A 17,194-nucleotide genomic window follows, 5' to 3' on the forward strand; every position below is an offset into this window, starting at 1 on the left:
AAATAAAGCATAATCTAACATGGAGAAATGTATTAGGAATTAGTAAACTTAAGAAAAAATATTTCTGTAAGAGCACATTAAAATATGAGACATTAAGAAGATAGATGAGTAATTTATTGAAACTAATTGATATCAGGAACTTATTAAATTATTCTGCGGCCCCATTACATTGAGGTCATATATGATTCAAGAAGCAGACAGAAGTGATCAGACATTCCTGGCCTAGAGGTCCCAGGAGATAACTCTTCCCTTACTTTAAAAAATAACCTCTGGGTAAAACCAGACAAGACAGATAAAAGGAACTTTACTTTTCCAGAAAATAAAAAATTACAAATCCTGCCCCACTCAGATAATTGATATTGGAGCATCACCGCACTTCAGTCTCTGACTCCCTAGGAGAAATAATTTAAGAGAAGGCACAGCAGGTTCACAAAGATGGCGTTGCTTGGTTACTCAAAACCATTTGGTAGCATGCAGAGTTGCTCAACTTTTTAGAAGAGCATTCTTTGTATCCTCATAGGAAAAGGATGGAGAGGACCACTTGAAACCATTTTTAATTGTAAATTTGCCTCATCTGAAAACAGGCTTTGCTTTTGCATAGCATAAGCCAATTCAGAGGTCTTTGTTAAAATATAAATTACCAAGATGATAATACATGTTGAATTTAATGTGTTCTTCTAAATATTGATCTTGTTATGATGGATCTGCTTTGAATGAGTTTGAGCTGGTTTTTTTTTTAGGAGGTAGGAAGTACAAAGTTTTTAGACTTCCTGGCCCAGGAGTCCTGGGGCCTGCCTGGAGGCAGCATTGTTCAGTGGTGAGTACAGAGTTTTGGAGGTAGTCCAAATCCTACCTCTGCTGCTCTGTGCCTTTGAAAAAATCATTGACCTTTGATATCTCATCTCTTCCATAAAAGCAATGATTTTTCTGTTATAGATTTACTCAAGGATTGAGTAATGAAATAACTATTACATATTTAGCACCTAACAGGTTTCCAACAAATTTTCTCTCATTATTTTGAAATTGAGGGAGCTGCAAATATCTATTCTTTTGTATTCACAAAATCTAAAAAACATCCTTTTACAATGAGTCACAAAGCTCTGTTAGAGGTAAAGGGGCACCAAAAGGGAGATGAGGAGGACCCAAAAGCATTGTTGAAACTTGTGAGCTCTTTTAGAATTTAGTCTCATTCTCCAATTAAAAAGTAGGAATTGGGATCATTTTTTTAGATGGATCAAAGTGGAGTGGAACTAAGAATGTTACCTGGGATACAGGATACAGAAAATGTTTTTCTTTCTCTTTATCACTTTAGGCTAGTTGGCTTAATATTTATTCTGTTTGGCTGTATATGTTTCATTTTATGTGCTCAACATTTTGCTAAAAATAGTTATACACCTTATTATTTAATGCATTAACAAATCACTGTTAGGGCGTGAGACATGGAACTTTTATAGGCAAATACTGTCGTAGTACAATACTTGGCAGGTTAAATATTCACTCACTTTTGTAAAAATTCCATTTTCTACTGAGCTTGAGCCAAATGCTTCCCAAATTTTGCTGATAAGAATATAAAGAGCACATGGCTGTTGCAATCACTGGGTGCAGATTAGATTACATTTATTACCAAAACACAACAAACAACCTTAAACTTAGAATTCTGTTTATGTATTTATACTGTTTAATAAAATTCCAGATCTTTCCCTTACCATCAGATTTGTAATGATTATAGATTTTAAAATATTATTCCATTTAGCAGGGGAAAAAGATTTGGAAGATGAGAGCTTGATTTTTGAACTATGACTAGATGCCTGAAAGTTATCAGTTTACTTACCAGAATAAATACTACTCACATAAGGGAAGGAAAAGGTAAGAAGAAGAAATGAGATGGGTAGTTTATGGGGAATGTTGCAGTGCAAGGAAATGAGAGAGAGCTCTGAGAACTTCCATTCTCATCAATTAGAGGGAAGAAGAACTCCCAAGTTTTGGGTTTTAAGCATTGTCTTGGGAGATAGAACCATTTGAATTAGGCTAAGGGCATAAGGTGTTAGCAAAGTTCAGGCCAAATGAGAAAAATTAACATGAGGAATAATAGTGGAATTAAGAGGAAAGTGACTTTTAGAATTTTAAATGTATGGCTCCGTATGTCATTGTGGGTAAGAGAGTTATCCCTGAAATAAAGTTTTCTGAGTTCAGATCATGGCTCTCCCAGTTGCTTGGGGTGGCCTAATGCACATGAAGGGTATCAGTCATATCTGCACAGAGCGAGCACTCTAGAACGCTGTTGATGGTGGTGATCATGGTGATCGATATGCTATTCCACAGAAAGATGCAACTCACATTATGTTAACAAATATAGAGTAATTTGGTACCATTTTCAAATTTGTGATCATGAACAAATTGACGGAATAAAGTAGAATACTGGATAAATTGTTAGTGGTATTATTTTTAATAGTATTAAACCAGAAAGGTCAGGTGTTAGAGAACACAAATTAGTAATCTAATTAAATTACCCACCAAAGGGACAGACCATGTTAACAGCAGTCAGATTTGTTATTACAGAGCAATTATGAGAGTTAAATATTGAAAGATGCTATGTGTCATTGCTAGGTTTTACACAATTCATTTCACATTGACAGAAAAGTGTAGGTTAACCAGTTTGTTTGATAAGCTAAAGCTCCTTTATTAAAATACGTTATCATGTATAAAAGGAGCAACACTGGTAAGGATCTAAAAAAAAAATCCAGTGACATACTGAATGACATGCATTTATGAAATTACTTGCACAAGTCACTCTCATTGGAGCAGACTCCAGGTGCCACGTGATCTAATTTATGAGGTTAAATAATTTCTGGTTTTGACATTTTATACATTTTCTTAAATTACTCTCAAATAAAATAATTTCCATATGGTACCATACTATTATTTGTTTATATTTTGTATTCAAATAATGTAAATATTTTATGAAATATCAGAATTTTCACAGGACTAGTGAACAGTTGCTTTGTTTTGTTTTCCATTTGGTTTCTGGCCTTCACAATGATAGAAAACCTTTATAGGCTCCTAAATATTGTGTTATTCCAACTGGACACATCCAAAATTTCACAGACTTTTATGCCAGGCCACCTGGGTTTTGTTCCAAGCTCTGCCAGGGTCACACTTAGAGACCTACGGACAGAGTGACTTAGCTTAAACTCTGAACCCCAGTCTCCTGATTTGTAAAATAAGGATTAATAAATATCTCATGATTTCATTGTGAATACATGACAGTTTTTATATGAGTAGCTATTACAGTACCTAGCAAAGATACCAACTTAATAAGTTGTCAATGTTTTATTTTTATTTTCATGTATCTTTAAGGACAGCAGTGATTTGGCCCAGATCACAGAAGCACCACTGATATCTATCTGAACAAGTCTATTTAATTCGTTGATGGTGTGTGTGTATGTGTGTGTGTAACAATAAGAGTTCTTTGATAAATTGTTTATTTTTTGACAGAAAAAGGGAGAAAGAAATAGTTTTACACACATATTCATATAATGTGACAGGAGTTGGTGTCTTTTTGTTTTAGGGTATAGGGTATAGATTATCATTTTGAATAAAAGTGTCCTAGGTGACTTTGGTATGTCTCACTCTGTCTTTAGATGAGAATCTATGAAGATGAAAATTTTTGAGGAACTAACAATTAATTGGGAAGCTATTAATGGATCATGTAAAAACTCACCTCAATACATCATGATTAAGTGCTGAAACATATGTGCACCCTATATCTTGAAACAGATGAATCTCAAGATGATTCTAGGACCTCAGGACTCTAAATTCAAAGCTCTTTCAATCACAACAAAACTGACACTAATTCCTGTCACATACTTATAAGCCACTTGTTAAGAGAGCACAGAGGAGGTGACATTTGCTTTGGGTTTTAAAGGAAGAATCAGAGTTTAACATGAGAAATCAGAAAAGCATTTAAAAAATAAAAGGAACGACATTGATGGAGAGATAAACACACATTGGTTGCAAGGAAGAAGGTAGGCTCCTTGAGTGACATATTGGATGGACATCAGTGCTGTGATCTATTTGTAATTTACTGTTGGATTTATAAACCCTTGCAGAAGAAATTCTTCCTTTCAAGTCAAATGTAAGAGATAGTTACAAGGAAACAAATGTTTGTTGGTGGTAGGAGGGCACTGAGTGTTTATTATGATTATATTATTTTTAAACAGATTACCACCAGTGGCCAAAGGTTTGTACAGAGCAGGAAAAACAATTAGTAAATGCAATAATAGTGCCTTAGTGTGCACTTCTATTCTCAAAGTTCATTATTTTCTTAATTAAAGTCTTCAGAATCAACCAGAGATGCTATTGCCTAGAAATATTAGATAAACATGGGTCTCTTTGTCAGGGTAAGAATGGTGTGACTACTTTTTTCAATCTCTCAATAAAAGTTGGCCTTTTCTCATTTGGAAGACCATAACACATTTGTATTATTTTTCTTTTGCAATTGTTGATTATTTCTACAATTATAGCTGCATTTTACAAGTGAGGAAATTGAGCCTTAAAAAAGTAATGTATCTAAGGTCCCACACCTAGAAAGAGACAGAGCCATGATTTGTACTCACGCAATTCTCTATTCTTGAAAGATAGCTATTGAGATAGTATGAGAGATTAAATTGGAAAGACAAGGAATTCGAGGCAGGAAAATGGCTATGGAGGCTATGAAATTGTCAGGAATGAGGATGACAGAGGATAGAGAAACACACACGACAGGGGACCTTGTAAAATGGAACCAAGAGCATGTGATGACTCAGTGAGGAGAAAGAATGAGGTGTTGAAGGTGATTTTTGAGGTCTAGTTGTTTTTTTTCCTAGATTTCCATACAACACGGTTGCAAAGGGTGCATGGAGTTGGATGAAAATAATGATTTGTGTTTGGGGTAGAGTTTAGCAAACAAGGTTGTTGTTGGCCCTCAGTTGTGGAGCTCAGAAAAAGATCAAAGATGTGGGTTTATTGATGACTTGGACGTATTCTTCAGGTTTTCTTAAGTGCTTATATTTGGGCTCACATCAGCTACTATCTTTTTTGCTACTTTGACAAAGAAGTAAGAGTGTGCTCATAATTGATGTAATTTTCCATTGTCATTGTAACACACAGCCCTATAAAGTAGGCATAGCCAAATATCAAAGAGGTAAAAATAAGAATGAGCCTTTCCTGCTTCCATATTTAATCTATATTGTTGTGTTTGTTGTGTGCTGCTGATCACTGAGAATTCGATCTAAGGTCACCCCTGTCTGGATTCATCTTGCTCCACTGCCTACTAGGTTGTAAGGTGTGCTAGAGGCTCCCCTGAGCTCCACTGAATGCTTATCTCATTGAAAGCCAAATTTGGGTTCCTGTGATATTGGCTATGACTGCAGAGCTGATTACCTCTTTCTCTGATGTTCTCTGCAGAAACTGCCTCTTTGGGAACCAGGACCTGTGAGGATGACCTGACGGAGCTGAGAATAACTTCAGGTAATTGTTGGTATCTTCATCCCCAAAATCATGCCTGTCATTCCTAAGTGTGTTACAGCTGGTACTCTCATAATTTACATAATAAATGGATCCCTGAAACTGCTCCAATTAGATCTGATAACATCCCTTATACAAATAAGTTAACAGCAAAAAATGAATATGTTTGTATATTTGGATGCATATGTAAAATGACTTCTTAAAGAATGAGTAGCATGTGCTGGATAATTTCTCACATCTGTGTTTATACACTATGAAGTTTCAGTGAAGAGGTCATTTTTATACAAAGTATAAGCCAGTAAGCCAGATATTATTTTTACACAATTAAAACAACCTGGTTGGTGCAGCTATTTTTGGTAATTAATAGGTTGATTGGATTTTGTGTAGCCATGTCAACACATTTACTAGTCCTAGTGCTTTGTGTATATTAAGAAATGGCAGCCATGCCTTCTTAGCTGCATTATATTCAGATAATTTAAGAGGAAACTCACCCATGTTGCTACAACACACCTCATTTATTTCTGCTATATAAACATGATCCCAGTTCCCAGATTTATACATTAGAATAATAATGTATTATATAGAACAAAAAATGATTATAAAAAAGTCCTTCACATTCATAATGGGTTGTTGAAACACTTAAAAAAAAAAAGTTTTGCAAGTGAAAACATTCCTCCAATGTAAACTCAGGATTTTCCTCTTAAACAATCATTCAAAATTTACCTTTGCCTATGCATGTCTCATTTTTATTGTATATATTATTTTTCCCTAGAAAACTAGAGAGTATATTTAAGATAAAATAACACAATCTCAATTTGCCTTCTCCACCTCAAACAAATCAAAAGACTTCATTAACTACCTGATTGGAAATAATAGAGGAAAATCAAGACTATGACAAAAAAACAAAAAATCCAACTATAAAGATACACACCCTGGCAATATGTTTCTTCATGGTTTTCAATTATGTAATCTCCATCTTCACCTCAATCCTCTGAAGCTTTATATTTTGATGCTCCCATGCCTTCCAGATATTTCCATGGAGATGTTCTACAAGGAAGTCAAATATAATTAGTTCCAAATTGAACTTCTCTTTTCTACAAAACCATTTCTTCTCCTTTTCTCCATTTCAATTGATGACATCATGCCATAGACCTAGTCACCCCAAGTAAGAAAACTAGGAGCCATTAATTTTACTCAAAACATTAGTGCCAGGGACTACTGGGCATAAGTCTTGAATACAATTCTTGACACTATTTCTATACAAATAAATAAGTTATTTTCAGATTGCAGTTAATATGATCAAGGAGGTAAAAGGTAATGTGATGCTAGAACAGAAATTATCAAGTGTGATCCCCAGGAGGAGGGTGTGATAACATCTGTTGAACAGACCCAGATGTGACATTGGATTTCACAGCATGGAAATCATTGATGATTTTGAGAAGAACAACTGATGTGAAGTCAGACTGGAAGGATTGAATAATGAATGTGATTTAGTAGAAAGAGGAAATGCAAAGACTCCCAAGGCAGGCAAACCAAACCAAACAAACACACACTTTTAAGTTTTATTGAAGGGGAATAGAAAAATAGCATAGAGTGTGCATGTCTTTCTCCTCTCTTAATTTTGCTTTCTAAATTCAATTTAATGTTTCAACTAACCTGTATCACCTGCCCACTATATTCCAGGCACTGTTCCAAGGTCTCTGGCACAATGAGAAATAAGATAGTCACTATTTTCAGTAAATGTGCAGCTATTAGGGAAAATAGGCAGTACATGGATCATTTCCACATATTAAGGTGAGTTGTTTGAGATTCATGCACAGAAAAAAGAAGAAAATCTCATTCAGAAAACATTAGCCCCAGTTCAAGATTCAGGGAACACTTTTTAGAGAAAATATAATTAATAGTACTAGTAATAACACAGTTAGCATTTTGAAATATTAGGCTCCATGTTGACTGATTCTTATACATTATCCTATAACAAGCCTTTTATGTAGGCATTATTAATTTCATTTTTACAACTGATGAAACTAGTATTTCCCAAACTGGGTCTGAAGGAAAAAACAGTTATATACAGTAGAAAGACATTGTCCTAGATAAGACAGGGAAATATAATAGTATGTATAGGAAGGGGGCATTAATAAGATTCACATGCTTCTAGAACAGTGGTTCATGAAATGTGGTCATTGAACCAGGAGCATAATCTTCACTCGGGAACAAAGAGGTAAATGCATAGGCTTCCATCTAAACCTTCTGAATCAGAAACTCCAGGGGTGGAGCCTAGCAATCTGATTTCTTACAAGTCTTTCAGATGATTCTGATGATTTAAAGTTTTTATTTTGTTTTTGTTTTTGTTTTGGAACATTAAGTGCCAGGTGGGAAGTAAAGAAAAATGAGACTGGAGTGGTGGGCAAGGACCAGGTGTCTTAGAGGTATTCTTACCATGTACAGAAGATTGAATTTTCTTCTTGTAGTGAGTCACTAAAATATTTTAAGTAGATTTAAGCAGATCATATAGAGGATAGATTTGGAGGTTGGTGGTAGAACTGGATAGGGAGACGGTGCAACAATCCAGAAAAAATTTCTTATAAGCCAGGTGTTTTGAAGAGATGCTCAGTATCTAAAACTAAAGATTTTTAAATTACTGTCCTCTGCTTCCTTTTTACATAATCACTCCATGGGCTAAAATGTGTGCAAGGGTTTTTTTGTTTGTTTGTTTTTGATTTTTTGTTTTAAGAAGACTCAGAAGAGAAGGTTCCCAAACCCATTGTATAATAAAGTCATGAGAATCAAGCACAATTGACTGGAGCTTTGATCAGAGGTATATCGCTGGGATGGATATGCTTTAAATGTATATTATGATTTTTAGAATAAATTAATAGTGCTTTTCTAATTACTTTTATTATTCAAATGAAAATACTCTAAGCTAGTCATTCAAAACTTTTATTTTAAATATAGTTTATGTGTATGTACAAAATAACTTATGAGATCATTATTTTAGCCATGATAAAAAATGCTAGGGGAAATTAATTGTACTGTAGACTACAGTATTATTCCAAAAGTTTAAAAAATAAAAAATGTACTATCATTATTTTGAAAACTGGCAAATTCTACTGGACCCAATGCACATTTTAAGCTTAAGTATATTTATATTATAAAGTTTAACATATGAATAACTATTGTATTTTTATATTCCATGAGGCAAAGATAAAGATACTTATACTGTGAATACAACAGTATTATGAAATGTCATAATACTTTTATTCCGTCGGCAGCCGTCCGTCTCGAGAGACGATGGTGTAGCTTCTTAAGAGTCTATCTGCATCGCCGAAAATGGTTGTGCAGTCCGACTCGGGAGTGACATGGTATCTGTCTCCTCCCATGTTGAATCAAGTGCGATGACGCTGAAGCTACAGAGCCTGGGCAGGGTAATATGGAGGGTCTGCTGTTGCCCATGCAGCAGACCCCCCCTCTCTTCGCAGCTGAAGGGTCCAAGGGAAAGACGGAGTCAATACAGCTTGGCTTCAGGTGCGCCGCAGGAGTTGCCGGTGTTGACTACAACGTCAAACCGCCTTAGGGACTCCGGCTCCGGATTTTCTGTCGGGGTTTACTCCCTTAGCCTTTCCCCTGAAGAGGTATGCCGCAAGGCAGCGGAGGTTTTTTGGAGTCAGAGTTTTCCTTCTCTGATGTGCCCTGACTGGAAGATCGAACCAGCGACACTTAGCTCGCAGGCCGACGCTCAATCCACTGAGCTAAACCAGCCAGGGCCCAATACTTTTATTACATGTACTATATTAGTGAAGAAACTTATTGACGAAGATGAAAATTGCATTACCATCTTTGTTTTGGAATTTTATATAATTTACTATCTTTATTTTGGAATTTTGTGTAATGGAATTTATGTAATTCCCTTTAATGCTGAAGCACCCCTTTAACACTTTTACTGTCATATAGATGTATATATATATTTTTGTTTGTTTGTTTCCTACAAAGCATCTTATACTTTATGGCATTTTACTTGAACATTAGAACATAGCCACTGCTCCCATAACCCCAAGTCCGTTGTACAATTTTACTAGAGAGAGTGGTTTTTCCACATTAATACTTTTGACTCTATTCATAAAATGAATGTCAACTTTATTTCAAAAACTGTCTTTAAAAGTGAGCTTTTTTTATGGACATGTATGAAACTTTATGGAGGATATGTTACCCATTGATTATTTTTTTTGCATCATTAAAAATTTGCAACGTTATATGGCTCCCAAGCACTTACCTGTAATAAACAGCTCTCACCTTCGAAACCACAAAACAAGTCTGAATTGCTTGAGCATTAGAGCTAATTGCCTGCCTATTTCAAAAGAAGAACCAGAAAAGAGGTGGGTGAGGGGAGGAATCCCAGAAGCTGAGGCTGTGCAGACAAATCCACCTCCAGAGGCTCTGAATTGTGGCTTGGAGGAGCCGGGCAATGTTACGGCCTCAGAACTGCTGTTTGCGATTAAGTTGATGGCAGAGTCTCTCCGTGCTGCTGACACAGAGGCTTTGTTCACATTCAGATTTCTCAAACTGTTGCCAGGGTCAGGCTGAGGTCAGGCACCAGAGTGATGTATAGAGGAACATGTCGGGGAATTTCTCTCGCCCTTAAAACACATACTAGAAAATGAATCGGAGACCCTGCAAAAAACCATCTGATGAGACCTAGATTATACTGTAGTTTTCTTGGAGTACCTTCATAGTTTTCATTTTCTCCTCCTGACACCCCATATTTTATTAATGTGAGTTGTGATAGCCCTTACAATTTTATGTCCCCTCAAGATAAGGACACTGGTATCCCGGTGACACTTCATTTTCCAGCCCTGGGGGAAAGGTTCAGTAAATCTACTCGAAGAAGCCTTGCCTCCTTCCCCAGGATGAGCAGAAAAGTAATTGCTATGGGCTCTCACAGGTAGTGGCCTGCCATTGGATGTCACGTCACATGTGTGGACTTGGCAGAGACATGGCGCCATCCGGTCATGATCTCAGCCTCCCTGCCTCCTAAACCAAGCTAGCCACTGTCCCCACTCATCCTGATCCTGAGTGGGATGAGGGAACCTGGGTTTGATTGATAATTATCACTGCCAGTGAGAGCAGGCTAGTATCCTAAGAAGTGGCCATTCTCTCTTCCTAAAGTACAGTTTCTGCATGTGTTTGCCTGAAAGGGTCACTTCCCCCAAACCCTCAGGTTACCAACACCCTCCACAAGGACCGCCCCCTGCCCTAACGGTTTTTGTCAGCAGCAAAGTGTAAATATAGAACAAACAGATTTGTGTGGTGCCTTTGAGGACTCACAGTGGAAGCAAACTCTTATTTTGAATGTATTAAGTGTCCTGTTTTCTTAGCTTTTGGGAACTGCCTCCGTTGAGCCCAGAACTGTCCCCTGTGCTGTGTCTTGCTCTCACAGTAGCAGAGCGGGCAGGCCAATGAGACACTAAATCGCATTTTGTGTGTGTGCACGCTCAGCTGCTGCATATGACAGTGGATATTTCATTCTGCTGTCAGAACATTATTAATAAAACATGGGGTGTGGAGAGAGCCACTATTCCCCCTTTCAATCACTATAGCATTTGCAATGAAAATTTTATGCAGTGTGTAATTTTCAGTTAATGCTTGACACTTAAAATGTCCATAGCAGTGTTTTGTGTGGTTATTGAAGGGTTAATTGTTTCATGTTCTCTGAATAAAAGCTCTGCTTATCAAAAGCAAATAGACAAGTGTATGCATATGTGTCAATGACCTTTTGCCTTTCCAGGGTTAATTTATATGGTCATTAAACATTTAATGAAACTGAGCAGCCTGGTGCTTCAAATCCCACTTTACCTTCTTCTAATTTATGTAATTCCTACCTGAACAGGAGAATATGATTTTTATTTTTTGTGCGGCTGTGAAAACAGCATGCCATGCTGTGGGGAGTTGCAAGTCTGGTTATCTGGCATTACTCAGATTGCTAAAAATTCATTAAAATGTGACATCAGCACAGTGAGAGACAAATGATCACAGGATGAAAGAGAACAGTGGGCCTTTCACGGATTAGTGCTGCACAGACCCAGCACAGAGGCTAACTGCATAAACAGATTAATCCACCAGCAGTGGCATAGCTAAGATTTACAGAATAATTAAATAGGGTTGAGTTACTATGAGGATTTCCATGTAATCTAGCTGGTGTGAACCCGTGAATGAGGTGTGGGGTGATGTGGTTGTCATAGAAGAAATAGACCTTGTTATGTCCCATGCCTTGTATAGCTCCCCCTATAGAAAAACAAATCCCAATGTAACTTTTGAGATCTTACCCGGACAAATTCCAAAGAATTCCTCTGGGGTCTGGAGACTGAAGGAGGGAGTAACACCTGTCTTATATTTAACCCATTGTTATCACATTATTTCATGGAGATTTTTATTGAATTTGGTTTGTTCTGCCATCTATCCAACTCCAGGGAATAGGGGGTCCATGTGGCTTAGAAACTTCTATTGAAATGACAGGACTGCCTTGCACCCATTTTCCAAGCTTTCCTACCTTCAACTGCACTTGAAATTATGTATTTTATTTTAATTTAGTACAGGCCCATGTTCTCAATGGATATAAAAGAAGTTGATTGAGATAAAAATTTGCATTGGTACCATCAGCACATTCTAATATAGACTTGTCAATAAATTTATGGGTTTTTTTGAGAATGAATGTCTGCAGATGATTCATAAGTGACCAAGTTTTTAAATGGTCATGTAGTTATTTGACTGGTCTGCCTTTCTGAACAGAAGAACCAAGTGAGGAGGCAGAAGGACCCATTAAACCTGCAGCAGTGGCTGAGGAGGATGAGAAAGACACAAATGAGAGAGACCCTAGTGAAGGCAAAACGTCCAGTAAAGACACTGGTAAGATACTGGAATCTTTCACCTTTCCTCCCCAACCCCAACTCCGTGAATGAGCCCTTCGTTTACCCACCCCTGTGCTTATTAAAAGCTTTTATTAATTTTAAACTGTCTAACATTTCCACCACTATTCATTGCATGTGCATTTTGCATGTGACTTCTATCAGTAGCCTCCCATTGAACTATTTTTAATCATAACCATCTGACAGAATAGATGTGGATAAGTTGAAGAATATTACAGGATGACCAGCAAAATTATTTTTTAATCAAATCAGTTTGTGTGCTTGTAAGTTTTTAAGCACTTTTCATTAATCTTAGCTATACATGTGATTCCTCTGATGGCATATTAATTTTTCATAAGCACAGGATTAGATATCACTTGAATTTTTTCATCCAGTCATAGGCACCCCCACTCAACAACATAACCCTAAAAATAAATGTTATTTTTCCTCACTTTTTTTTTTTAACTTAGAGTCAGGAATTCACCCTTTTTATGGACATCTATTTGAGGCATTTCAAACAAAATCCAGTGAAAAAGTTTACAGGTGATTCAGCCTAAGAAAGAGGAAATATCATTGAAAAGGGATTAGGTCCTGGATAATTTTGATCTTCTGGGATAGACAAATCCCATTAATGAAAGCTACGGTCTTTGAAAACAAACTTTCATGAGGATGCCATTCCTGCCTCATCCTGATAATGTTCTTAAAACAGCTCCTTTTCATTTGTTAAGATATGATACTGGTATGTGCCCTTTAAATTGGCTTCATTGAAATCCATTTGCCTCAAAAATGACTCAATATCAGAAAATCTATTAATACTCCACACCATATTAATAGGCTAAAAGAGAGTAAAGTATGTCTATTTCAAGAGATGTCAATAAAAGCACCTGAAAAACTTCACCATTCACGTAAGAAAGTCCACCTTTGTTATCATTATTTGGTGTTCCTATGAAACTATCAGTCAATGAAAGGAAAGAAAGAAAGAAGTATATATTGAAAAGAAAGCAATGACTTGCAGATGAAATTTTATATACCTGGAAAACTCTACGAAATCAATATAAAATTATAACAAATAATAATGAAACTCAGTAATGTGTAAAAAAAAAAAAAAGAAAACAAACTTTCATATCATGACATTTACTTGTGCACAAACAAACCCTAGGCCAGCATCTGGTGTAGACACCTAAGGCTTTTTCTGTATTTGATTTGGCAAATATATGACTTCATCAATGCTTTGTATGTATGAGATGGAAATCTGTGGTTGCAATGAATAAATGTTATATTGGGTACTTTCACTGCACACTATACCTAGTTTTATTATGTTGGACTCATTGAAGCAGAAGAACTGCTGAAACGGGTTCAAGCCTATTAGTTTCAGGTAGTCATCTATTTTTTCCTTGAATTCTAGTGACAGCCTCATATAGAGAAGCTCATTTTCACTATGAAGACATTTGGTTGTGCAAAAAATACCATTTTTACATGCAAGTTCATTTAAACCTGAATTGTCCCTCATCTGTAATTGTCTTTGCATATCTTAGTTTTGCATTCTCTTCAAAAGTATTCAAAGGACTTCCCTGCTTCTACACCACACTGTTCAGTGCTAAATTGCTCTCAGGACTCCAGTGAGAAAACGCCACTTCAATTGGTGTCAAGGATATAGTGGCTACCATATGATTCTAATTTGACTTAAACAAAGAGGATGCGAGGTTGGTATTAAGCCTAAAGCAATGTAAAAAAAAGATGCCATAACTGTATATTAGTATGCTGCTCCTGAGGTTACTGACAAGGAATTTGAAATACATAGCAATCAGTTGAGGTCAAGGGTAGCACCATCTAAACCTCACTTGAAAAGAGTTGGAAATCACAAGGTAGTCAGTTTACTTGCTCTCTAGGATGGATCTCATCAAGGCTAGCTGCTTGACTACTTATTGCTGAAAGGGCAGGGTTCTGCCTGCATTTAGTGGTGTCTTTCTCAGTGATACCAAAGGGGATTGTGGAAGAAACCCCTCTCAGTCTTCTGAAGAATGTGTGAAACACACAGCACATTAGTGTTCAATGCATGCTCATGTAGTACTCAGGTATATGACATTATGCTTAGTTTTAAATATCTAACATCCTGTAAAGGATGGATTCTGGGAATCTCTTGGAAATGGCTCTAATCTTACCTTTGAGGGAAGAGTCTTATCTGGACCACACCGCAGATGCAGGTGCCCTGTCTCCACCAGTAATGTTCACTTCTCTACCTAAATAATGGGCTCATCACTCCCTAATGGCCTGATGAGTTATTGTCCCTAATTGTACTGTCTAGACAGGACTCAAGCATAGGAGAGGATACAGAACATTTCATAATGGTAACTTAAAACAAAATTTTATCCCTACAGAAATGCCTCCCCAGGTATATCTAAAGGGATAAAAATGGACTTTAAAACCAACTAAAAGCAATTACTGAGGTGTAAATATTTAGCCTTGAAACCTCCCAGACTTCAAGACAATTCTTGCTGTTGACAACTAACATGAACCTTTAACAAAGTTTTCAGCTTTTAAATTGAATCATGTTAAGTAAAAAAATTATTACATGGATTTTTTTCCCTTGTAAATATTTCTAAAGATTGAATAACCACTTACATATATATTGTTTTTTTCTTAATGTTAGTTATAAATGTCAAAAAAATGAGAAAACTTATTAATTAATCATTGTCTTAATGTGTTAGATGAGAAACAGTGTGACCCCACTTTAACAGAATTTTTAAACAGGAAGGATGTTAGAAAGACTGTGTTTGTGTAAGCTGTTATGCAGAGTTGCAGACATTAATCTCTAGGACTGGAGCTTTCAAAATGAGACTTGGCAATATACAAGTTATATTTGTTGAATATTCATTCATAATAGAAAAGCTTCCTAATGCCTCATTTATATTGTCATTTCAATCTAGTGCCACTTTAGATTAATTATAATCCAAATTACAGCTCTGTGAAGTACAAGAATTGTATAGAATTTATCCAGATTAATACATTTGCATTGAAAATGTAATATGTATCTGCCATGGCTAAGAAGACTACTTTTTAATGAGGGAGTAAACATAAGGAAAGATGGAAATTAACCTTCATTATTGCAATTAAAATTATCCTTTCGTTCCAGCCTCATTAGATAGAATACTGTACTGGTAGTTATAATTTAGGATTATTTGGCATTGAATAACATCTTCTGTTGTATTCAAGTGATATAGTATTCAAATGTTATCCAATACATTAATTCACAATAATATTCAAATGATACCTCAGTATTTTGTTTTGTTGTTTTTTCAAGATTTGCTTTCAGTATATATGTGTTATTGGATTTTCCTCACTTGTTATGAGTATAAACTATTTCACAACCTTCTGTATTTTAGTGATTGAAAATTATTAAGTAGGCAGCATCTGAATTGAAATGAATTATGTCATTTTTATATCACAATCTCTTGCAAGTTAAATAACTTCATAATTGACAAATAATCATTGGCTCATCTATTTGGCAGTATTTATTTGTAATTAGACTTCATTTTTTTTTAGTTTAAATGTGTTAAAGAACATTGTGTTTTGAGAGTTTTGTAATGTCCTTAATAACACAAAATGAATTATGATATTACTTCAGAATTTTGTCCAGGGTATCAAACGGGGTTTATTTAAAATAAAGTTACAGATATAAAATATCAGTAATCATAAAACTTAATTTTGTTCTAAAATTGAGTGGCCCTTATTTAATATAAAATATTTCTAGAATAAGACAATTTAGAAAAAGACCTTGAAGTTGAGTCCTTGTAATTTACCAAGAAGGCCATAGAACCTGAGAGTGCACCCCTTTGAAAAGTAGAAAAGGCACATTTGCATAAAATTTGATTTCCATCATTTTGCCTTATCCTCAAGAGTCTGTTTTTGTCATGTGTTATTACAACTCAGCATTCTCTGCTTCCTCTTATCAATGGCATGCATTTCCAGCTGCCTAGCTACAGCTAGGGGGCTCTAGCCTTTATTTCTAACTTCTTTATGTAAAATAAAATAATTTTTACATAGCTCCTAGTTTGCATTAAGATCATCATTTAACTAACTAAGTTAATTAGGCAAAAAATATTGAAGTTGACACATATATTGGGTGGAATACTATAGCCAACAGTTATTGCAATGGCTATGAAATGACCCTAAAACTTAACTCATTCTTTTTTTTTTTTTTTTGGATGCAGCATGAATGTCACTAAATTCAGGAGCAACTACATTGTTAATAAATATTAATAAGCATACAAATAACATAGATTAAGTATACCAAATATGTACACTAATGTATAGTTTTAGTAAAATGTCTCACAGCTTGAAATAAATAAGTTTTTTGATCATGTATAATACCAATATTAGAATATATATATACTTATGATAGTAAGTCCATAGCTACACATTTAATAGATTTTAAAGTTTTTGGAAGGTTTATTCTATCTCTGATGTCCCATAGAGCCTGCAAGCAACAAGAGTCATGGAAATTCTCTTTAACTAGTGTGTGACAGTCTTTGATAGCATAGTGAACTGGGCAAGCTCATAATGATTCTACCATTTACACAAAATAATGATAAGGGAATATGACAGTATTACTTGCTCAAAGGAGCATATTCTTACTCATTAATGGGGAACTTAAAAAAATTCTTCCAGTCTTAAAGGAGAAAGCGATTGATAGATATTTCCTCGTGTAAATGACAATCATTTTATACAACTTGATATGACACCTTAAGCAATAAATTTTATTTGAAAACACTGTTTATCATATTATTTTC

At 35.6% G+C, this 17,194-nt stretch overlaps 1 protein-coding gene across 1 annotated transcript in view; it reads left to right on the forward strand.

Moving 5' to 3' along the window:
* Positions 1-17,194, forward strand: part of ZFHX4 (zinc finger homeobox 4) — a 182,095-nt gene that overhangs the window by 135,200 nt on the left and 29,701 nt on the right. Inside the window, 2 exon segments of the mRNA XM_090283751.1 lie at positions 5,446-5,508; positions 12,289-12,405. Of these exon segments, the coding sequence (XP_090139877.1) occupies positions 5,446-5,508; positions 12,289-12,405 (180 nt within the window).

The sequence above is a fragment of the Furipterus horrens genome, unplaced genomic scaffold, assembly GCF_987537825.1.
Source record: "Furipterus horrens unplaced genomic scaffold, mFurHor1.1.pri manual_scaffold_7, whole genome shotgun sequence".
Classification (NCBI taxonomy): Eukaryota; Metazoa; Chordata; class Mammalia; order Chiroptera; family Furipteridae; genus Furipterus; species Furipterus horrens.